The 24,272-nt window shown below is 37.2% G+C and overlaps 1 protein-coding gene across 4 annotated transcripts in view; it reads right to left on the bottom strand.

Moving 5' to 3' along the window:
- The window catches only part of CDC42BPA (CDC42 binding protein kinase alpha), a 182,370-nt gene that overhangs the window by 123,557 nt on the left and 34,541 nt on the right, over positions 1-24,272 (bottom strand). For all 4 annotated transcript variants that reach the window (XM_058419709.1, XM_040057917.2, XM_058419710.1 and 1 more), the window contains exon 3: positions 328-419. In XM_058419709.1, coding sequence (XP_058275692.1) covers positions 328-419 — 92 coding nt within the window. The remainder of the gene's footprint in view (positions 1-327; positions 420-24,272) is intronic.

Genomic DNA, 24,272 nt, shown 5'->3' with positions numbered 1-24,272 from the left:
GCTATACCATCAGTTACACACTGGCCTCCACCTCCTGACTGGAAAGAATTAGTCAAGCAAATGATTTATCCTCAGACAGCTGAAACGTGGTCTCTTAATCCATGTGAGCCTGCCTGTTCTCAGAATTCAAAAGACTTAAAAAGAACTGTCAAAGAATGTATAAAACAAGATGTACTTGCATCAAATATTAGGTGGGCCTATAATATCCATTGTGGCTAAATAATGTAAAAACCTGTCTATCAGTGTATTGTTATTAACTGCCTCCCCTCAGCGCTGCAGGTTTGCAAGAGAATTATCCAAACCCTCCCACCTCCTTCTCACACGTACCTCCCCAAAGGCTCCTCGACCAATCACCTTCAGAATCTCAAAATCTTCTTTGTGTAATCGCATCTGTTTCACTTTAGATGTAAAAGGTTTGGCTGAAACAAAGGAAAAAAAAAATCATTTAAAAAACCCCAAAAAACAATGCAAAAATCAAAAAACCAAGACAACAGTAATGCAAAAGAGATGCAATCAGAGGCCTAAAACCAAGGGATCATTTTGCTTATATACCTGTATATCTTACAGGAATATAATGAAGTTTAAAGCTAAAAATAATAAAGTAAGAACTGCTGTGAGAAAAAGGTTTATGAAGTAAGCTTGCTTTTGCCTTCTTTTAATTTAAAAAATGAAGTCAAGCTGACTGTATTTTTCCACAGACTTTGGAGTTCACAGACATCAACTGCATCTGTGCTATATAACTGTGGTTGCAAAAGCAATGTATAATAAAATGAGTTCACTTTGGACAATATTAATTTATTCACCAATCAGCTAAACAATACTGTATTCAATCAAAAATTAAAATGGTGATGAATAGTAAGTGGAAGGGCAATACTGGCCTACACAACAAATTATGCAATGTTTTTGAAAACTACTTCTTCAGCATAGGGAACACTTAATAGTCAACACTTGGCTTTTGGAAAGAAGAACAGTTGCAGTCAAGACATTATTAACACATTCAGTGAAAAAAACTGAATGTATTTTCAAGTTCAGCTTCACTTCCCTCTTTTTCCCTCCTCTTTTTTAAAAATATTTGACAGCAGTAAGCAAAATAATGTCTTGTATTTCAGACAGGTAAAACCTCAGCACTGTTTGCAGTAAAACAGTCTCAGGAGCACTATTCCTCTCTTTCAGTCCCATTTATCACTACAGTTAACCAGTCCTGGTTCATTAATACACGCTCTCTGCATGCATGCGAAACATCCAAGTTACTGATAACTCTACATCAAAACATACATAGCACAACCCTTGGTAAAAAAAGAAAAAAAAAATTAAAACTTGAAGTAATTTAGCAGGAAAATACTTTACACAAATGAAATCCCATTACTAAAACAGACACTTCAGTAAATATGGTTCATACAAGACGGTTGTATAACCAGGACTTGGATGGGTCTCAGAAACATGAATTCAATTTCTGGCTCAAAGGCAGTCTAGCTCAATGATCCCAAACAAGCAACCTGAGATATTTCACCCAGTTTCACATCTACGGAAAGGGGACAGTATTTTTGTAACAGACAAGGCACTGACCATCACATTCCTGAATCACAAAAATCCCAAAAAAGCACATTGTAAAGTCACCATTTTACAAGGCCCATAAAAACCTTATTAGCTTATGCTTTCAGGGTACAGGGGCCCATCTATGTCCATTTCTCTCTCTACAGAGGCTGATGGGATCAGTGCAGCTTTATTAGCAGGGAAGAGTTGTAACAGGCATCGTATTGCAGAACAATTTGTTCAGAATAACATTTCTAAACAGAAATGGGGAACTGTTTTCCAAAGCTCCAAAAGCAAATGACCCTAAGAACCAAGTTAAATAAATCTAGACACATATAAGAAACCAAATTTGAGTTCTTCTAGAATTCAGTATTATCTCTTTCTAATGTTATGAAATAATTCTTGCTAAAACCCTATAATTCAATTTAGAAATTTAATATTAATCATGCAGCCCTTTAAGGCACTACAGCATCCTTGCCCAAAAGCCAACTGCCTTCTATTCAGTAAAGCAATCCTATAAACTGAGTTAAGACACAAGCTACCTGTAGTTTTGATACCTAAAAACCCCAGAAAATGTTTTCATCCTAGTCCTTAAAGCAGCTTTCTAAACCACATCTGAACAACAATGACGCAAAAATGCAGGGATTTATGTTTACAGCACAGCTCTACTAACATTTGTGGTACAATAGATGAAACCCCTTAAAAATCTCAGTGGTTCCAAAGTCTGAACCTGGTCTCTTTTTTTTGAAATTTCTCAGATACCAGGAATCAATTCTCTCCCAGCAATTACATCTGTTCCAACTACAGGAACAACAGTTTATGATTTTAAAAAACCCCAGTGTTGGGCCCAAATAGTAAAGATGCAGCCATATAACACTAAGATTTCCAGTCTAGTGCTACTTTTGCTTTACATTTATAATAACTTTATTCAAAATATTGAATTACAAAATTAAAATACAGGTTTTATGTTATATTTTAAGTGCTGCTAAAATGCAATTTAAACAGAATTATATGACTCAAGTTCACAGAGATTCCCCAAACTTACAATAATCTTTTATTCCTTTAAAGAAAGGGCTTGCAGGAGAAAAAGTAATAAGAAAATGTACTGCCTTACTTGGACAGCCTGAGCTGTGCTACACTAAGTGACTGAATACAAATATTAATACTACTGACTAATAGTACTGAACAAATTAAAACAAGCCATTAGAGCCTTTTAACTTGAAAAACAATTGATTGAAAACAAACACGTAGTTCTCAACTTCAACATTTTTTGACCATTATAGGCCTGGCTAGAGTACAAGGCAAAATTTCTTGCTAACAAGCAACAGCATAGCTGCTTAAACCACAAAGCTCTTCCTCACTTTATATTGCAAGGAAAGGCCTGTCATTCTTTAATTATTACATTCTGAAATCTTCCAGGGTTCCCATAGGGACTCTGGAAAAATAAACACTGCTATAACTACTTCAGTAAAATAAAGATGACAAAAATAGGTTTGGAGTAGGTTAAATGATTTGTAGTATCAGCATTAGTGGAAAAGTTTGTAAAACCTCTCTCCTTTGTAACTTTTTTATCACCTCTAGAAGAGATGTCAATGTAGAGCCAAGCAGCTTTTGGAAGAAAGATAGAGCCCCAGGAAAAAAAAAAAAAAAAAAGAAAAGAAAAGAAAAAGAAAAAAAAAAAAAATCCCTAGGAATGTACTCCAAATAGCTTGTTCCAAAAAAGGTCAATTTGCTTTATCATCAATGTTGTTTGTCTACTGTGCAAACATCTGCTGCTCTTGTGGCAACAGCAACGTTAAGTATAGAAAACTTGGCCTGGCCTGGGGTCTTGGAAGGCCTCTCTTCAGACAGTGCTTCCCCCATGCAGCTTTCCAGACAAGGAGGTTAACAGGCAGACCTTTTGCAACCAGTTTGGCAGTGTCCTACAAGCCTTATAGAGAGAGCAAACGGTCAGGCCAGGGAATGCTTTCCAAAATATCGTGCTCCAAGGGGTCCCTAAAAAGCAGATTTGCAGGAAGACAGCCCTCATTTACACCCCCATCTCCCTAAACAGAATCAGCACAAAGTTAATAGAAAACAACACCCTCTCTTTCCGCAGGAGCTGTGGTTTCCTTTATGGCTAATACAAGAGTGACACACTTTCTTTGCAGATTTTTGAGAGCAAGAGGCAGTACGGGCATTTCCTTTGGTGCTTCATTCAGCCTACAGAAATACACGGGCACAGCTGATGTCTTCCACACACACACCCACCCACCCCTTTTTAAAGTTACTAGCCATATGTGATGCAGATTAGAGAGCAGCAGTTGGCTGTGCCAAAGAGAACTCTTCCTCCTCCAAATGAGGGGTAAGTGTGGGCAGCCTGACCGCTGCCTCCTCCTGCTGGATTTCAACTCAGCAAGAACTGGAAGATCATTATATAAAACTTTCCACTATGTTCTCTATGGCCACATGTTAACAAGTCATACACAATGTTCATGGAGACAGTTGCTCTGAAAAATATTCTATGTTATCAATCTCCATGGAGGAGATGCAGAGATAAGACTTGACCTATAAAATCTGTTCTGTGAGAACACTTGGCCACTCCACCTGGCCAGTACTTCCGATCTCACCCTGCCTGGGAAAACTGTGCCACCACCCTCTTGGCAAGATTCCTTGCACTTATTCAATCAATTACACATGGCAAGGAAAAACAATCTCCCAATTCCCCCTCAGGGCAACCAATGTACTAATGCAGTAAGCTAAGCTGAGTTTTCAAACAAGGTGAACCTGCCGTGACTGTTCTTTCAATTTAAGTTTCTGTGGGTCTTTCCCCAAAAATGTCATGCCCTAGCCTTTCATTCCATTTATGCCTATATTGCATACAAACAGTAAAATTCAGTAAAATGAGAATACTACAAGTGTCAGAAATTTATACTTTTTTCTGGTTGAAATTTAACCAGAACTCCATCAGAAGTAACATGTTAAACACATAGAAAAATACTTGGGAGGAATCTAGTTGCCAAGCCAGGCATGCAGAGGAACATATGTTCTACCCCCTGGCCCTGGAAAGGCAGGATTTTCTTATAATTACAACAACCATCCAGCAAAAGAGAGGCTAAACAATGGGATCTGCAGTAGTGACATTGAGCTTCAACAGTCTCTTTATCATATTTACAGTCCGGAAGCAGTTATTAGCATTACTTGATACTAAGGGAGCATCTTCTAAACTCTTGGAGATAAAAGTCCACACCTTCCAAAGAGCATGGCAGTGACATGGTTGATAGCCCAATGGGGTTTAGTATTAGGATTATACCAAATGACATCAAAACAGCTGTACTGCATGCCTTATTAACAAAGTTAGTCTCATGCTCCTGCCTTGCTCACTCTCCCTCCAGCTCCAAGTTTCTGCCTGCAGAGCTTGGGCAGGGCTATCCCCTGGAATTCAGATTTTCCTAGGCTAACCTGCCGTCAGGTGTCTGCTTCTTCCTCATCTGCCAGTGCCCCTTCCCCTCCCCAGCACAGCACTGAAGGGAACCAGGGGTGCTGCAGGCATGGGTTGAAATTGAACCCAAGTGAGATGAAGATTGCGTTGACTGTTAAAAGAAAGTGCAGCAGAACTGGAGCAGCAATTGGGAATGTGTCCCCACAGCCGATTTAAACAGAAAACAAAACTTAACAGGACAGTGCTCAGGAATTCCTCTTGGTGTCTCGCTGATGCTGTATTTGCTTTTGGATAAACAAACAAGCTGTCTGATTCTGCTAAGACTGGAGACTGTACCCTTGAGTGACAGGTTGCAGTAAGATACCCATATCTTATTTCCCAAATTACAAAACACGCTTCCTGATCCCGGAATTCCACAGCAAACCCAGCCCTCTGACCACTGCACTGCTCAATGTAAAATGCCATGTCAAACCAAAGGTATAGAAATTAAAATCTGTATCCACCAGAATTGTCAACAATGGTGAAAGTTCATTCTGAAGGCAACAGATTGGGAAAGAAAACAACCACCATGGGAAACTAATCACTTTCCATTTGAAGACAAAATCCCTGTTGCTTCACTAGCTAAAAGTATTTATTAAAATACTTAAGAAGCTTCCCCATGCAAATGAGTAAAAACACATAATCTGTGAGACTGTAATTTAACTGAATACCAGAAGGCTCCCTAATTCTGCCTAGTGCTGTCTAAAGGGAAAAAAACCCTAAAACTCGACCATACCAACAAAAAACCCCACCACAAACGCAAAGCAGAATAATATATTGACAGCGCTGTTTTTTAAAAGCATTCTGCAGTTTTGAAATTTCGGCTAAATTCCTGAAAGGAATTTAACAAGTGTTTCCACTTTACAGGCTTGATCCAAACTTCAAGTATTTATTTTCCACTGGCTTCTATCAGCTGTGATTCTGAAATGTGTAAATAGCATTTCTGAGTTAAGACAGACCATAACCAAAGCTTTCAAAAAACTCCAGAAAAGGAGGTGTGAGAGAAAACCACTCCCAAAATAAACAGTATTTCTCAAAACAAAGGGGAAGTAATTGACAATCAGCAAGGCAGAGCTGCTTAAAGCATAATTTGAGAGGAGATGGAAAAGAAATCTCTCCTCTCCACCCACCTAAAGTTGGCAGAACAGCCAAAAAACCTTTGCTGCAGTTTCTGCCAACTCTCTGGAGGAAATCGGGGTGAAACACTGTAGTCAACTGTGATAGCAGCTGAACCACAGAACATTAGTCAAGACAATGTAAAATATGAAAGCCACAAATACCCTTCTCAGTTTTAACAGTTAAGATTCAGTTTTCACTCCCTCAGAACATTTTTAACATGTTTTCCCTGATGAAGAGTTAAGTGCCAGCATCTCTAAATCCAAGTTAAGAATCTGGCATTTTCCAGGAATGAGAAGCATGTCCACAAATTTCTGTACTATGGTATAGACAGACACAATATTCTGTATCCTGCCGTGTTCACATCAAGTTCAAGTAGAGACCATCCAGACATCTCTGGCAACAGCTACCACAAAATATTCTTCAACAGAAACTTTAAAATCAGGGAGAAAAATAAAATACTTTTCCCGAACATACTAGAGTAGTTCTGGTTTTTCCTCCCCTAGACTCAGACAAAAAATAATCTGTGTTCATGAAACACCCACTGCAGATCTGGACAACACTTCCATACCACATCAAGACATAGCCATTATTTTTTTATATTACCATTCTTTCTTGTCCCAAGAATTTCAGTAAACCACCCTATGTTTAAATATTATTATACTAGCAGCAAAGTGAAATATTGAACTTTATTCATCCTGTTGTGGATTGGAATTGTAGAGCAAGGCTAAACTGGTTGTACTACTAGACTCCTGTTCCACCTATTATAGAGGGTGGAAATGCTCTGGGAGCAAACCAAGAGCAGACAGGAAGAAAGTTATGTGATATTTAAAAACTCTGAAAGGCTAAAACAAAGGAGAAGGAAGAGGGTGGTCTTACACTTTATAAAGCAGAACGCTGCTTCGACTCTGTCCCTCATGCTGTCCCAGAGCTGAAAACAAGTCAATTAAAATCACACTTCCCACAGTCAAGTTTAAACTTCACATTCCCCAACGTCTGAGAAATAACTCAGTATGATGGTATTTGACTGCCAAAAAATGCTGGACATTTCAGCTGTAAATAAAATCAATCAAACCTGTCTTTAGACTTATTAAATGACCTGAAAAATCAAAATAAATCAGGCATCAAAAATGAATGCTTTAAGGAGAATTCGTAGTTCTTCAAAGCATTACTTTTTATTATGTAAAGCAGATATAACACCTTCTAGTCTGACTAGACTCTGGAAAAAGAACTGTTTCTGGAACACTGTGTGTTGATGAATATCACAGAAAAAAATCAAACATAGCACAGTAAACAGAGCATACAACCACACTTCAGTAAGGGAGGGGGGAAAAAAGAAAAGGAGAGGAAGAATGTGTCAAGTAACAGCACTCTACTCTGAAAACCAGCTACTGTTATAACCTAAGACCTGAAATACATACTCTCTCAAAGCAGTTGTGGAGGCATCAATAATTTCATTGTTTCCTTTGTTCTGCATTTATGTTTTTACACTCCTCACAATACGTATTTGATCTATAAATCAAATAATCATCCCAATTGAAATATAGAAATGAATCCTCTCCAGAAATTCTGGTGCATGCTGTACTAGCACAGAAATGTTTTACCAGAAGAAAGCCAGCAACTTCAGTCCACTGAGTCCCCTGCTCAGCTTCCCAGGTATTCCACAGCACTGCAAAAGTCTCCATTTCTGAAGCTACAGAAAGAAGGATTTTAAGGGATACTGCCTAACACTCCCTTCTCTTGTCTCCCTTTCACCTCAGAATTTTAATTAAAATAAAATATCTATATAAATCAAATATACTGAGGTCAGGCATTTGATTTTTTTTTGCTGATACTGAGAGTCTCATTACATCTTACACGATCAACTAACATTACAAAGTTTTGCTTTTGCGGAGGAAAAAAAAGGTGTAAAAGCTCTGTAAAACTTAAAGCAGTTTTAATCTTTTTTAATTAGTTAAACGATATGCTCTAATCCTTGTGAGAAGGGGAGCGAGCAGACTCTCCACAAACTTTCCTTCTCTAAAATAACTAATTTGTGTAGCCATATATTCTTAGCCAACACTTACACTCAGAACTTGTCAAAATGCACACCTGTCAAGTCTCACGCAGCACACAAACCATTTGAGTCCTGTCTCTCACTCCTCCACCACGGTGCTTTTCCTCCTAAATTCTCTGCACGTCCCTGCAGACACTTCCCACAAGCTGCAAGGGCCTCAGAAGAAGGACAGTAATGCAGCCAAATAAAAAACAGCGGGCAAATTCTTCTTTAGGATGTCACTGGCTGGTGCCCAGAGTACGAACAAGAACATGTACCAACATACCCAGTTTCCTCTTTAAGAGCATGGCATAAACCTGCTGGTAAAGCACTTCATACACTGCAGGTTTCACTGACACCTGTTTGTATTTGCATTGCAACACAGCTCAAAAGCCCCAAGCAGAGCTAGAGAACTTGTACAAATGCACACACTTACACTCCTTGTCTATATGGATTTCACATTGTCTATATGGGATTTCAGCCCATATAGACAATATTTGAAATGAAAATGTTGTATGAAGTCCTGCATTCATGACATTAAACTGAATTTCAAATATTAAAATAAAGTTAAAATTCAGAAAAACAAAACCAACTTCAATATAATGTATGTCAAATGGAAATACTAAAAACTATACTGAGTAGGAACCTGGTGCTGTGAGAAAGAACTTTGCCTAAATTAAAATAGGATTCATCTCCAAAACTGCTTTTTCTTGAAATTTCGAGTTCCCAGTCACTAAAGAAGAAGAAGCTGCACCTTCCCTACGTCCACAGAAACTGTTCCACCTGGACAGCTTAAACTCCTTTTCCACCCATACCTCACGCCATCACCCTGTACTATTTGTACTGTAAGGACAGCAAACTACTCATTTGCTTGCCCCTTGCATTTCAAGCCGGGCAATCCAATTGAACAGGTACATTATTGTCTGGTTCTTTTGCACTGACTCAAGGATAAAACAACTGCAATTCAAAATTAAGTCATAGTTCAAGATATGTTCCTAATTTTGTGACATTTCAGGGAGTTATGACATCAACAGCAGCCCTTTTTTAAAGAAACCACATTCCCTAAAGGCCTCCAAAGATCCTAGAACTTCAGCACTCTTCCAGAGCTACCTTAAAGTGAATGCAATTAAAATAAAAAAATAATTAATCATTTGAAAGTTCAGTACCATTAGTATGTAAATTGCCTGTAATAAACTTGATTTGGCCCACTTGAGAATAAAGAACAGATCATAAGGCTGAAGTACCTAACTGCACCAGATCCGGCACTCTATTTCTCAACTACCACCATCTTCACTTTCTTCCTGATTAAGTGATCACTGTAAAATAATGCTGATTAAGATATTTTTATTTCGACCGCACTTCACCTCATGGCAATTTTAATAATTTTATCTTCAATGCAGCTGAATCACTAAAAACTGGTGCTACTGGAAACCATCCCCATTAACATTAATCAAACTTTCAAGAGAATCTTAATTTTGAAGAAGACAAGTATGTTTCCCAACACCTGTAACCAACCTAAAATAAACATTTTCGGTAAGCAGTTAGTTCCTACATAAACCACACTTGTCTGTGAACACACATGCAGTGTCAAGAGATTATTTTTTGCTTTGATCCACACCTTCTTTGTATCACCAAGGTTGCAGTAAACAATAATTCTGGAACCCAGAGGATGGATTTAATTATTTATGAAATCAAAGAGAAACTTGCGCTTATTTTTTAGTAAGTATCTTGGTTCTGATTTTAGGTACCCTTAATGCTTATATTATCTATACATAAAATGTTTTCAAATCACTCTTTCAGGGCATATTGCTTCAAAATGTCCCTTTAGAATTCCGAATGAATCAAGTGAAGGGATTCACTAATGGTACACCTGAACTGATTTCTGTGCTACTGAGCTCGTGACTTATTTCAGTATCCCTGTCAACAACAAGCCAGAAATAAGAGAAACTTCAAATCTATGAACTCTTAAATGCACATATTTGCCAGGCTGAGTGTGAATGAAAAGTCATCTTTGAGTAATTTTGTAAGAAGATACAATTATTTGCTTTTATTTATCAACTTAAGATCAAAAGAGGAGGCCACAAGTCAAAGTAACAATCTTTCTGCAAAAGATTGATTGGTTCAGTTTCAAACCATAAACTAACCAAAAAGAACAATTAGGCTAAGTACAAACTGTTCTTTATTTTGAAGTTCTAGACCTATTTTCAAATTTTTGTAAACTTTTCTCCTAAATACAGTCAGGAAAGATGGTCTTATATGAATCTGATACACTGGAGAAGAAATGTTTTGCAAGTTGTGATCCTAAACACATAAAATATCCACTGAGTTCTGAAAATTCTTTGAATGCTTTTATCCACGTTTTATCTCAAAAGTCTTGTTTACTAGAAACTTAAAAGGAAAAGTCCTGGCAAGACACAGTGCACACAAACAAGTTTGAGATAAGTAATGGAATAATACGGAAGTTGGATACATTTTCAGAAGAGTGCAGAACATAAATTCTTTAATTTCTAAAAAACAGCAGCAGTTTTAAGGAGAGTCATTTAGTTACCTCAATAAATCAACCCCACTGCAAAAGAAGGTAACACTCAAAAATTTTAGCTAGTGCTTATAATTTTTAAAAATTATCAATTTGGATACTTCATAAAAATACTCAAATAGAAACTGCACTCTAATAAAAATAGATTTCTGTGAATAAGACCTCTTGCAAATATAAATCATAATTAAGTCACAAGCAAAATGAATGCTAGAAATTCATTACTCTTCGCTCTGAAATTAGTTTATAGAAGGTTTAGTCTATGAAAGGAGAATTCGCAAGGACGTGAATTCATAGCTCACGTTTTTACAGACCACAAAGGAGTAAGTTAAGAAGTAGCTCACAATAAAATGTAAGCAAGCAAATGTTTATTTTTGGAATGGATAATTTATGTTCCACAAGATATGACAAAACCCATTTCTCTAATTATTTCATCCTTTCCCTGCTCAGCAGGAGTCCTCAGTTCAAACACCTAGTCATGACACCTCTTCTTCCTCTAGACTTAAGCAACATATTTAAGTAGTGACACCTTAACATTCTGAAAGATGATCAAAACGTTCTCCTAATTCTGAATTTGTAATACTTTTCTACATGAAAACAGTACTTTTAGACCCTTTTTGGCAACCGGGTCTAGTCTAGGTCAAAGCCGGATTTACTTGCATTATAACCCAGTGCACTCCCTATCTCCTACAAAAACATGAGAAGTGTGACATTTCCCTTCCCACAGTCTGAACACTGGGGTTTGTTTCTGATCTCAAATCCTTGTAAAGTGTGGCAGCTCCTGTCCTCACTAACACCTATTTTAGATGGTTAGTCTGTATTTACTCAGAACTTACTACAAAACATTCCTATTAGTTTTAGCTTGGTTTCACAACATTGCTCATCAAAAAAAAAAAACTTCAGAAAAAGTTCAGTTGCTCGTTTTGAAATTCTCTAGTTATATCTTAGTAAATAAAACTGATTTCTGAAACTAATGTCAAACATAAGAGGAAAATGAGCATTCAAATGCAACACATGCAAGAGTTTTAAATGCATTTCCCCCCAACAACTGGCTGAACTCACCCACAATTAATGCCTTTTCATTCCTATATATACATTGATGATATTCTACTCTATATTAGTATTTCTTTCCACCCAAATCTTTCTCTATTTATCATAAAAATTTAATATGCAACTGATTGTTTGAATATTCTCAGTTTATCTTGAAGTGCATTCAAAAACCATCTGTACAGTAAAAAACACGCACCTGCAAAACCTGAATTCAGTCCGGATATGGTAACTACTGTAAACTACTTGAGCAATAGTCATTCAGAGGAAATGGGTTGCTTATCTAGCTGCCAAAATGGAAAGGACCGTTTCATACAATAAGGTATTTTTGGATTATTTTCTTGTTATTTTTCAAATAATGATGGCATATAAATTAAAAATTTTATATCCAGGAGAAAATGGAAGGCTTGTGTTTACAATAGCCATTGTGTACATAGTCCAAAAAAAGCAAACAAACCAGAAGGGCAGAATGCAGTCCTTACAAAGACCTGTAACAGAAGTGGTACTCAGAAACATTTGAGTTTCATCCACTAGATTTACAACTGCTCTCAGACAGATGTGGGTTTATAATTAAATAAGTAATTTTGACTAAGCATCATCACCGCCAACAAAATCCATTACACATAAATATACAAGACTTGCTGTCAGGAAGGTGACACAGATCGGAGAGAAGGATCACTCCTGCAGTAACAGCACGTGTGTCTGCATCCAGGTGTCCTCAGATCCTCTACCCTTCACCTGACCTGAATCAGATGTGACTCTGTGGAAGAGGTTTCAAAGACAATTCACTTACTGCACACTCAGCAAAAGTAGGTGGGTAGCAGGAGAGATTCCTAAACCCACACAGCCTAGAACAGCCTCCCCCCCTTAATCCCTAATCCCAGGGGAACACCCTGGAAACCAACCACAGGGGTGGGAGCAGACATCTGCCCACACAGGTTGTCACAAAACCTTTAATTTGGATATTCCAGTCAAGCACAAGGTACCATTAACAAAAAAACCCCAACTTTTATTACTCACTTCTGCTCAGAGAATTACTTCTGAGAGTTTGTTCTTTTCCTGTTTTCTGTTTTGTTTTTTTAAATCAAGAATCTGTGCCCAGACTCTCAGTGGAACCAGCAGATACAACTGCATGAATAGCAAGTACTCCCTCCATATCTTTTAACAAGCAGAGAAATACACAAATATTTTGCATAAAGTTTGGGCAACTCCAAGGGTCACAACTTTCCTGATCTACTATTTCTTCTGACATATATATAGAAAAAGGTGATTCACAGGAAAGTGAGATCTCACTCTATAAAGCTGAGAAATCTTTTTCTAGAAACATGACATCCACGGAGTATTTCTGGAAATAGGAAAATCATTTAATACACATTAATTTTAGAAATTACTGCAATGGATTTTCAATATGTCTTGGGCCTAAATCCTCAGAAGAATGCAAACATTTAACTTCTATTGAAATCAACCAGACACCTGTGACTGCATAACTGTGAACTTCCATGCAAACTGCCAGCTTCAGACACCACAAAATTAAAGAGTTGTGAAATTTATCTGTGTACACAAAAGAAAGGAGAAGAAAGGATTCTCAGAGAATGAGAATCAAGTATTCCCCTGTATGCTAGAAAGATGTCCAAGACCATAAAAAGGGAATAATGAATATACACAATACCCTCAACTTCCTCACTTCTCTTTTTGTTAGTACCTAATTTCAAATTTTACTTAATTTACACGGAAGGATAGACAAAACTATAATGAGAGGGAACATCTAAATATATCTTAAGAAATGTTCAATACATTCATTTTCTTGCTTTTAATTGTGATTGTTTCCTGATTTAATAAAACAGGTATTTATATACATTTAACTACAAAGGTCTCACCTTCCAGTGATAACATAATTTGAATTTTTATATAAAAAGATCACAGAGTGAGTTTAGTTGTGCATGTTAACAATTACTACTTCTTCATGTCTTGTTTCTGTAAAGCTACCTGGAGTTACGTTTAAAATGAAATTATTTCCTACAGTTTCTGAGTATTTCCAAGTATATCTCTCGTACTTTCTCATCAAACGGCAACTTACCCACCTAATTTTTAATGAAGTTGCTGGGATCTTCAATATCAAGACTCATCCAAAATCAAGCTTTCTCAGATGACTTCTAAAAGCCTTGCAAAAGTTCTTTCTATTGGAGTCAGGTACTGCATGTTCTAGCCATTATGAGTTTTCCCCAGCTGGGATTTTTTGTCCCCTCCCTGTGTTTTCTGCATCAGCCACGGTACAGTGCTTCTCCTCTACGTGTTAATCCACAAAGGACCAATATTCACCCCGAGATAAATCTTACCGCACACTCCCTTATAAATTTCAAATAATGAACCTCTCAGTACTATTTCAAATGTCAACAGAATCTCTGGCCCAACACAACAGCTAATTTAAATCAACTACTTCTGTGTGAGAAAGAATGGAAAATGCATTTGTTTTAACCCAATACTAGCACTTGATTTAATTCATGCCCAAAGATGGTAGCACCAATATAATAAAACCTGCAGAGATTAATTTTTCATCTATACTGTGTTAAAGTAGTTCTTTACAAACCTTGGAATAAATGGATGACTTATCCTTGAAATTCTCCTGGATCTCAAGAAGAATCCAGCTTGAGCTGGAGAAACTGTGACTATCAGTAACTCGGGCTGCTAGTCATTGAAACAGACAGCACTTGCTTTATCTTCTCACTCTTACCAGGTGGCAGTACAACTTGCCCAGCTCCATCTGTTAAGATAAGAGCTACTCATGCTGCAGTGTTTTCCTCAGTTACAATTATTTAAGGACATTTTAGAACAAATGTGAATTCAATATTTGAGAAAGTTACTGGACCGACAAGTACTTGCTGAAATAAGGGTGGAGCAGGTTTCCCACAATGCACTGACCAATGTGCCTGATCCGAGTGACGTTCCTACAGATAAAGGCGTTTCAGCTTTTTGGGCTCAACCAAATCACACATTTCTCTGCTAATGCTAATAAAAAGATTAAATAAACAAGAACATGCATTAGATACATACACCAGTCAGCAAGGCCTAATGAAATTTACTGCCCAGGGCTTGAGAAAGTAAGGAAAGCAATTTCTGACTCATTAGATATTCTAGTCAAGAACACACAAGAGAATGAACACAGCTCCAGAAGATCTAAAATGAACCAAAAAAAAAAGAACTTTTCGTTTTTGTAAAATCTAAATTCCACATCCAAATCCACCTCCTGAATATATCTGTCTTGCTGCCTGAAAGCACAGTGGCAGAATTAAAGCCTGACAGATGAGTGCCACTGCAGGATGTCAACAGGTTACTGAAATTAGCAGTCTAATCATCAGAAGACTAAAAAATGTACACTCTGCAGCTGAAAGTCAACCTATTAACTTCTAACCATGAACAGTGAAGAATAATGGGTGGGTTGAAATTTGCTTAAGCGAGCTGAATCCCAGTACACAAACAGGCTCCTACACTCAAAAGGAAGGAACAATGACAAGAAAATTATGATACAGGTAAGTGACTGAGTTATAATGAAGCATGCTCCTCCATCTATCCCCTTTCCATGACTATCCATAGATAATAGGGAACAGCCTGTGTTAACTGAGCTATCAAAAACCTTATTTTTATGCATATATAGAAATATTCATATATATATATGAGTGTGTGTACCCACACGTACATATATAAATAAATATTTTCCATACAAATATGTATATTCCTCTAAATGGAAATTTCCACAAGAAGAGCATGCCTGTAAGTAACACCAGGTCTCTCAGACCAATTCCTTACCTCCAAACGAATCTCAACAAAAAGGATCACAAAGGAAGTAAAAAAATATTCAAATTTAGATGCTTTCTTAAGTGGCACCATCTGTTTTCTATGGGAGATGAAGGGAATAGCTTGAAACCACCCTGATTATCTGCTGGAGAGACAATACAGCAGAGCATAAGCAATCCAGGAGGATGCCAGAACGACCTGATAATAACTTCCTTCTCCAGTTGATAGAGAAGCCAAGAAGTGCTATTAATGGTGTTGTGGCTAAAACCCAGCCAGAAACCAAGACCTTTTTCCCACCAAGAAGGGGGGACTGGTTGGGAATGTGAAATTCAAGGGCACCCTCGGCTGCAGGGACCATGAAATGATGGCATTTGAGATTCTTTAAACAGTATATAGATTTTTTTTTTAATTAGAAAAAAAACTCTAAGAAGCCTTCTTCCAAAATGTTCCTCTCTCTCATCGAAGCACCTAAAGTCCTATGAATCTATATAATTACGTAGCCAGGTGAAGATATTGATACGTAAGTTACAGAAACCCCTGCTAGAAAAGTAATAAGGAAATAATTAAAAAAACCCCCACAACAAACCAACCGATGTCTCAGCAGACCTAAGGATGAGGGTAGCAGAAGAAAGTCCTCAGCTTTTTAAGGCCCCAGCTGAACCCAAGCACAGTGAAGGCAATTTCGAAGCACTTCACCCCCTCAGCCTGTACTGTGGTCTGCAGAGCAAAGGAAATCCAAATTCTTGTGGCCCAGTCTCTGCAGATATGAGAGCACCATCAGAAGAAATCAAAGAAAACCAAACACCCAACCAATGTATTTCAACACCTGGCCCCAAACCCAGCAGACAACAGCAGCCCTGATGTTCTGACAAAACAAGAAGAATCATCTTCTGTGACCAGCGTTACAACTGCTTGTTCTCTTCAGCAGCCACCATCCCTGTGTTTCCACACCAGGTGGGAAATGTACCTCACCTGCTGCAGAGCTACAGCAGAGATGAACTGAAAGGAAAATACCAGATTTTAGGATTTGGCAGGGTTTCTTTAAATAAAGGTTCAGCTGGAAGTCGGAAATGTAAGCAGAAGGTAAGAAAGACAACAGGATCACAACTACCAACCAAGATCCCAAGTTTTCAACCAAATTCTGAAGGAAACAGGAAATGGAGGTACAACAAGGCCTCTTTTCTTGTAATGAAACATGCTGTATTTTTTCTGGACATCACAACTACAGTTCAATGTCACCACTAGTGACTTACATCTGTTCTTAGAGGACCTGAAGTCCTGCAAGAGCATGTGGTGGTCAGGAAACACAGCATCAGCGGAGAAACTAAGAAGATGTGGTAAAAGTGGACACAAAAGAGCATTATTACACCATTATGCTGACCAGCATCAAACTAAACCCGACATTATATTAGATGTATAACAATGTTTACCAGGAAGTATAAAGTTGAGGCCCTTACACTATGTCTAACTATTAGAAGAACATAAGACAAATTACTCAGACTACATCCTTTGGGCTGTAAAACAACAATAGACATTGCCAAGTTTGAAGGTCTATACTGCAAACAAGCTTACTGTATCTGAAAGAACTAATTTTAGTAACTATTTACTATTATCATTTTTAGTTTCAGAATGAGTCTGTAGGTTCTGTTTATGAACTGTTTCTGAAAGTATGACTGATTTCAATACCAATGATTACAGATTTAAAGAAAATGTAAATATAACTGTCCAGACATCCCATACAAGAATTTCCTCATTACTAGCACTAAGTTTTATTTTATTCCAAAAACTGACCAGTACATTAGAGAAGACTAACTACACTGAACCAACTTAGTGTACAAAAAGAAAATATCCCTCTATGTGGTGGCTAGAATCTATGAAGCTGTGTACATAAAAGCCATCAAAGGAAAAAACACCACCTTTCTCATGCCTGAAGCCTCATATACTGTATTCACTATCTACATTTAAATAAAAAGTACCTCATGGAAGAAACACTGTGAACATCCTTCTGCACAGTTTCTTCTCAGAGATCATAAAATGTCTTCTGGGTTTGTTTTGTTTAGGGTCTTCTGTTGTTTGGTTTGTTTGTTTTTGGTTTTTTGGGGTTTTTTTAAATTTATTTTAAGGAATTAAACTCTAACTTCCCTCTTCGAAACATTGGTCATTGGAGCTTTGATAAAGTGCTGAAGAGATTTAAGGAAGCACTCATTATTGATGTTACCAGGATGCCTTCGAGGGCATTTCCACATATGATCTGCATGATCTGCCACTTTTCCCAGCACCTAAAGCCAGGCAGAGAGAAGGAAACATTATCATGACTTACTGGAGTTATGCAGGTTTATATGGTGATTTGTTTCCCCAAGTCTTTCCTTATCTAATACAGGCAGTAGATAAAAATCTCCCCTGAATTCTGCTTCTGTGCCTCCAGGAAAAGGAAGTCATGCTTTGTTCCCCATTCCCACAAGTCCTGAAGTAGATGTGACAGAGAAAACTAATTTTTGCCCCATGAATAATAATTTCTTTCACTGATCCAAGAAACAAAACATTTTGTGCTTACTCAAAACTACAAACAGCCATTTACCAACTTGCACATGGGGAAAAGAACTATTTCCTGGCCAATTTTATTTGAGAAATACTTCAAATGCCATATATACACATGCACAGACACACAAATTTGTTGTCAAGATAACAAGCCTGAATTTCTCAGAAGCTGAGAGCAGGGTGGCAGCCAACATTCAGTTCTCACCTGATATTCTCAACAGAACCCCATGCACGTAGTTAAGCACAGTCTGTACAGAAATTTTGAACTGTCATTTCAAGATCACATTTTGATTTAAGGAAATAACACATTGGAATATGTGGATGGTTAAAAACATTTAAGTAAACAGATAACTGAGAAATTTTAATAGAGAAAATCTGGATGTTTTTCATTTTAAAATGACCTCATGACACCAAACCTGTGTTGTAAGGGAAATCTTATGTACTTCTGCCTCATTTGGGAGAGAGATTTTAACATATATATGTGTTGAGTAATGATGTAGTTATATTATTTTCCTGAAATCAAGAGTATATTCACCCAACTGAATTATTCATTGGAACAAAATCACAAGATAAAACACAAAGATACAATAAATGGGAAGACAAAAATTTTCCCTTTGCAAAAATTGATTCATCTCTAACAAGATGCATGAGGTCTTGTTGGGTTCATTATTAAAAAATGGGAATTCTTCTTAAATTTTCTCATGTATGCAAAACATACACCAGTATAAACATGTCCTTTCACTCATGAGACAAGAACATTTCACTCTATTTTTGAAAGCTAAATAGTTAAAGACACCAGAGAAACAAGCCAGCTGTTACTTAATCAATAATAATAGGGGACTGATATTGACATGATTGGCTGTATTTCCTTCCAGAGGAAATAGGAATGCCATTTAAAAGAAGATACAATTTCTTCTTTTGCTTGCCACCTGCTTTCCTTTTAGGCAGTGCCTTCTGCTACTCTCTCCTTTTCAAAGTCACCTTTTTTTCTATTAGAAGTGCAAAAGGACCTGACAGCAAACATAACTAGGTTGGATAGCAACCAAGGTGGCAAATCTGTGACCGCCCCGCTCTCCAGCCCCACACCAGGCTGCTGCTGCTATTTATATCAGTGTGCACACAGTAAACACAGCTTTCAAATTCTGTTATGTTTAAAAAGGTGATAACCATTTCCTTGCTTCCAGATCAACTGCTAAAATAGTTGTATCCTCTTCACAAGCCAAATAATTAAAAATAGCTACTTGTCACATCACCGTTTACTCCGGTGATAGGCATTTAAAAAACCACTAGTCTAAAATCAGTCTCAAATTAAACACATACTATGTTTTATTGCTCTCTAAGTATATTACCAAACATTCAGGATAGTCAACCCATCAATAAGGATTTTATTTACTTAAATTTTGATTAATTTTTTAATGTTTTAATCCATAACTCACTTCAGAGATCATATAAGATAGAATCAAAAGGAATAATCAAGTATCAATTTAACCATTAAAGATATAGAAGAGAATTCGCTATCCATTTATTTTTACTTGATTTGTCATGAAGAGATATAACATGCAGTTATGTACAAATATAAATAAAGTGCTAGCACTTCTGTTACTACACCAGAGCAGTATAAATGCTTTTAGCACTGGTTATAAACAAAAGTCACCAAAAAAGTGAAGATGAAACACTGTATTTTTCAACTGACCTTTTTTAATTAACCTCCTCAAATCTCAAACAAATATTTAACTAAAATTCATATGCTGTACACCTTTTTACCTCAAAAACATTTCTTGCAGGGTACTCTCCACAGCTACAACCTTGACACCACGGAGCTCCCCTGCTACAAAGGGTGAAATAAATCAAGTGTCACCTTCAATGTAAAATACTCTGAAAAAAAATTGCCTTCACAGCAGTAGCTTCCCCTTTCTCTTTCAAAGTTTTCAACCAAACTTGACAAGTGAGATTGCCCCTAAAAGAACACTTAGACATAATCCAAACCATCTTTTCCCAGTACTGCCTGCAAGCAACACTCCATAACTTGGGTCCAGAAAAAAAAAAAAGAAAGCAGCCTCCACTAAGCAGTCAACCATTCTTCTGTGGGAATGTGAAAAACTGTAGCTTTTTCTGTCTATTAAATTCTATTATTCTGTCCTAGGAAAAACTTAAATATAAAATAAACAATACACTTTTCTTGATCTGGAGGCAGCAGAAAGACCATCAGACCTTATGCTCACTGTCACTCTTAAATAAAGACAGCAGATTTTTTTTTTTTTTTTAAATTTGAAAGAAATGTTGCATAATCTACACCTCTCTAGATAAGTTCTTTTGGCCTAAGGGAAGCTAATGACAACAAATCCACACTTCATAACAGGTGCAATACCCACACAAAATAATAATTTGTAAACTTATTAAGGATTACAGGAGACAGCAATTGAAAAAAACACTCTAGGTAAGAAGTTAATTTGCATCTGAGATAGCTTACAACTCATACCTGCAGGAACACAACTACTTATGGGAGAAGTCCTTCAGAACTCTACACATTCAAATAACCAAAAGAGAACACATCACTGATACACATGGAGACACCATCAGGTTTGGTAAACAAATAAAGTTACTATTTAATGAAAAGTATCAAAATCAAATGGCTATTAAGATAGTGCTATATTGATGAGCCAGAACATCTGGTTTTGCCCCATGTAAATTTGGAGGATACCTGCCATGAAATCACTACAGCAGTGTACAAACCAGAGCCTTCTGTATTTGGACTTCTGACCTACAGCATCACACCAGTCCTAGCCACGAAGGCAGACAGTCATGTAAGAAAAGCCAGGAGATGCTAGAAATTCAACCTGAGAGTCTATACTCAGCTGTCTTTATACACCAGGTATTCAAGTCAGCATATAAATAAGAAAGAATTTAGCTTTCTCCATCTGTGTATCTAAACTCAGGCTGTTCGCTGCACACAATGATGCAGTAATACATAAATGCAGTCACAGAAGTCATCAAGAAGTCATCAAGCCACCACAGCACAGAACTTCTAATAATATTCCCCCACTAACACTACTGAGGATGCTCTGCTAGAACTAATCTGGTAGTGCAGAACACTCTGCTTTATACTGCAGCACACTGCAATATTTTCTCCTGACACTCAGGTTGGAAGGGGCTCTGAGCAACCTGGTCTAGTCAAAGGCAGTTTCCATGCCGGGGCTTTGGAATAAGGTGATCTTTAAGAACCCGTACAACCCAAACTATTCTAAGAGTTCATGGTCTGTTCTGTCTTAGTAGCCGTTTTCAAAAACAGGCAGGTCCTTCATACGTCTCTGCATACTTCTCACTCTTAATTAACATACACTGTTGATCGGTGTGAAAAATTTGCTCCCAATTCTACCCTCAAAATATTTTCATTTGACAATCATATAAACAACATTTGAACAAACTAATTTAAACACTCATTTGTTAAAACAGCCTGATTCAGTCAGGAGAAATAGCTATTTACTGTTGTCAACAACAGGTCAACCTGAGGCAAATAAAAAGTTTAGTTAAACAGTTGATGTTTGCAATGTAAACTGCAAAAATTTGATTTAGTGTTCTCCCCGAAAACAGCAACTTGACCTTCCTACAGTGATCAGAAATACATGTTCAGAACTGAGCATCATTTAAAAGAAATATGGGAAAGCTCCTGTTATACCTCGAGACCACAGAAAACTCATTTTAAATACAGATACATCAAGGACTTAAACTGCTCAAAAAGTTGCTTTAACTACTTGTTTCCTGGGGTTTCTTAATTATAATATGAATGACCCCATGAAAGAACACTTCCAATAGGATGTTATTCCTTGGTTATTGTGAGGACTTCTCAGCTTCCTTCCTGCACTCAACAAGATCTCATGATTAAAGTTGGGTGGTTGACCTGGAAAATTCTGCCTCATGTGATAAGACATTAAATTTCAAAAAAGACACAATAGCTAAGCACACAAGCCTTCTTTCAAAAAAACACAAAGAACACAGAACTCTTTTTGAATAGGCTTTATTGCTGTATTAATAGTTGAAATGCAGAGCAGTAGAGGGAGCAAAGCTCTCTTTTCCTCATTTGAACTCACTCAACTGGCACAGGATTTCTTTCCCACTCTCCCAATCCCTTGGGTCCCTACAAATCAAGACCAAAACAGGACCCAGCTGTCTCAGCTTGTTGTTCAAGCCCATTCAATTACAGCTGGAAGGCGGAATATTTCTTGGCACAACTTTCCTCTGGGATACTGACTCATGTGAACAAAACCTACAGACTGATCAGGTACATTCACCCACTGCTGGGTACTGGGCTTGTTAAATGTACTTCCTACTCTCTGAAGAAAGTGCTTAAGTAGTTACTGCTTTAATTAAGCACTAGCAAATGAATTAACATAAAAAACATGAACAGCAAAGAAACCATAATGATGCAGTTGTCCTGACCACCAATGAGCATGAGAATCTTTCTGCCACTCAATCTCCTGCAATCAGATTCTATAATCAAGATACAGATATTCCATTTGACTATGCCAAGCTGGTGCTAAGCATGCATAAGATGAACTGCTATCAGAGAATAAAAAGCAGGTGTGTTAATTTTGGGAATTCAGTGGGGTATATTTCTTTGAACTTCAAAAATGTTGTAACTTCTATGTTTGCTAGCTAGCCTTCTGTCCAAGGATTTAAAAATACACAAATAAAAAATATCCAGTCAGACATGCTCCAGAGTAGTCATAAGAATGTTATCCCTGTCTGTGAAAATACTCGAGAATACTAGCCAAGAGCTCAAGCTAAGCAACAGCAATATGTGAAAAATATTTCCAAATAGAGAGTAATTACAGTTGAGTCAAAATAGAGGACGAAAATTCAATCCTTAGCACTTTACTCCTATTTAGACTGCTCTGAGTACTCACACAGAGCTGGGGATTGGTCTTACAAGCACTCTTTTATTTATTTTTATTTTAGTCATGAATAAAAATTCCTGAAGGAGAAAAAATACACACAAATTCTCCTCCCTTCTTGTTTCCATCAGCTGGTCGGACAAGTCTTCTAAGGCACTACTCTTTGGCCTCTGGATTGTGGGCACTGCAAAAGTTCACGAGTAACTGAAGGAAACTCATGGGTATCACAAACAAATGCTCTGTACAGAAGTCCACAGCTCCAGTAGAAAGTCTTTGTAAGTCCAAAAGGTAGAAAGCTACTACTAAAGAATATCAAATACTGTTTATATTATCCCTATAATTTTTTCAAAATCCTTTTGAAAACTCTAATTTATCATTACTTTAATATTCATTAAATGCAATGCCCCTGTTCAAATGCATGGCTCTGCCAAACACCAAAGCTCTCCTGCACACTCATTCAATACTTCAACCTCACAATGCTTTGTTAATGCATATTGATACCAACAGTAGCACAGCAGAAAAACAACGCCATTCCAGACAATAGCATTAAGTATCTGGTACAATGTCTCCAGAGCTGATCCTCCTATGGAAGTTGACTATAGACATTCCCCAACTATCTTTCTAAACTGCACAGAATCAAAACAAAAAGAACTCCAACAAAAACCAAACAGGTCAGGAAACCAAAATAATGAAGCCACAACATTGTTTAAACTGTCTACAGCCTATCCACAGCAACTGATACCAGACAAATACTATAATTGTATTGTAATAAACTACTACATACAATATTTTTGTCCTAAAAATTAAAACAAACCAAGAACATTTTAAAAAAGTATGTTCAGAAATACATCCTTTCTAGATACATGCTGACATTAATGCTCAATTACAGCTTAAACATCATCTGTACTAATCAAAGTATCCCATGTTTTCTTTGTGTCTAATACCCACTTTCCTTTACAATTTCCTCTCTGAATACTGATTAGCTTAGTTACCATCTATGCTAATGAGGATATGTGAACAAATAAAAGCTGCACAACACCGAGAATCCAGCTCAGGAGATTCAGCTTTGCACTGATCTGTCAGCATCACTTTTACAGGACTAGTGAAGCTCTACCCAAGAGCTGTTCCAGCTACCTCAGAAGACCACTGATACAGAGTCCCATAATTCAGTATTTAATTGATTCCCAAGCAGGAACCTCTCCTACTGCAATCTGCTCTGTAACACAACTCTCAATGTTGCTGTTAGGATGCCTAAATGACCTTCAAGCAATATGAGCTGTGCAAGGTGCCCATACAATTTGTTTGGTACAAATAAGATTTTAACAA

Source organism: Hirundo rustica, chromosome 3, assembly GCF_015227805.2.
Source record: "Hirundo rustica isolate bHirRus1 chromosome 3, bHirRus1.pri.v3, whole genome shotgun sequence".
NCBI lineage: Eukaryota > Metazoa > Chordata > Aves > Passeriformes > Hirundinidae > Hirundo > Hirundo rustica.
This window is presented reverse-complemented; position numbering and strand designations above follow the sequence as displayed.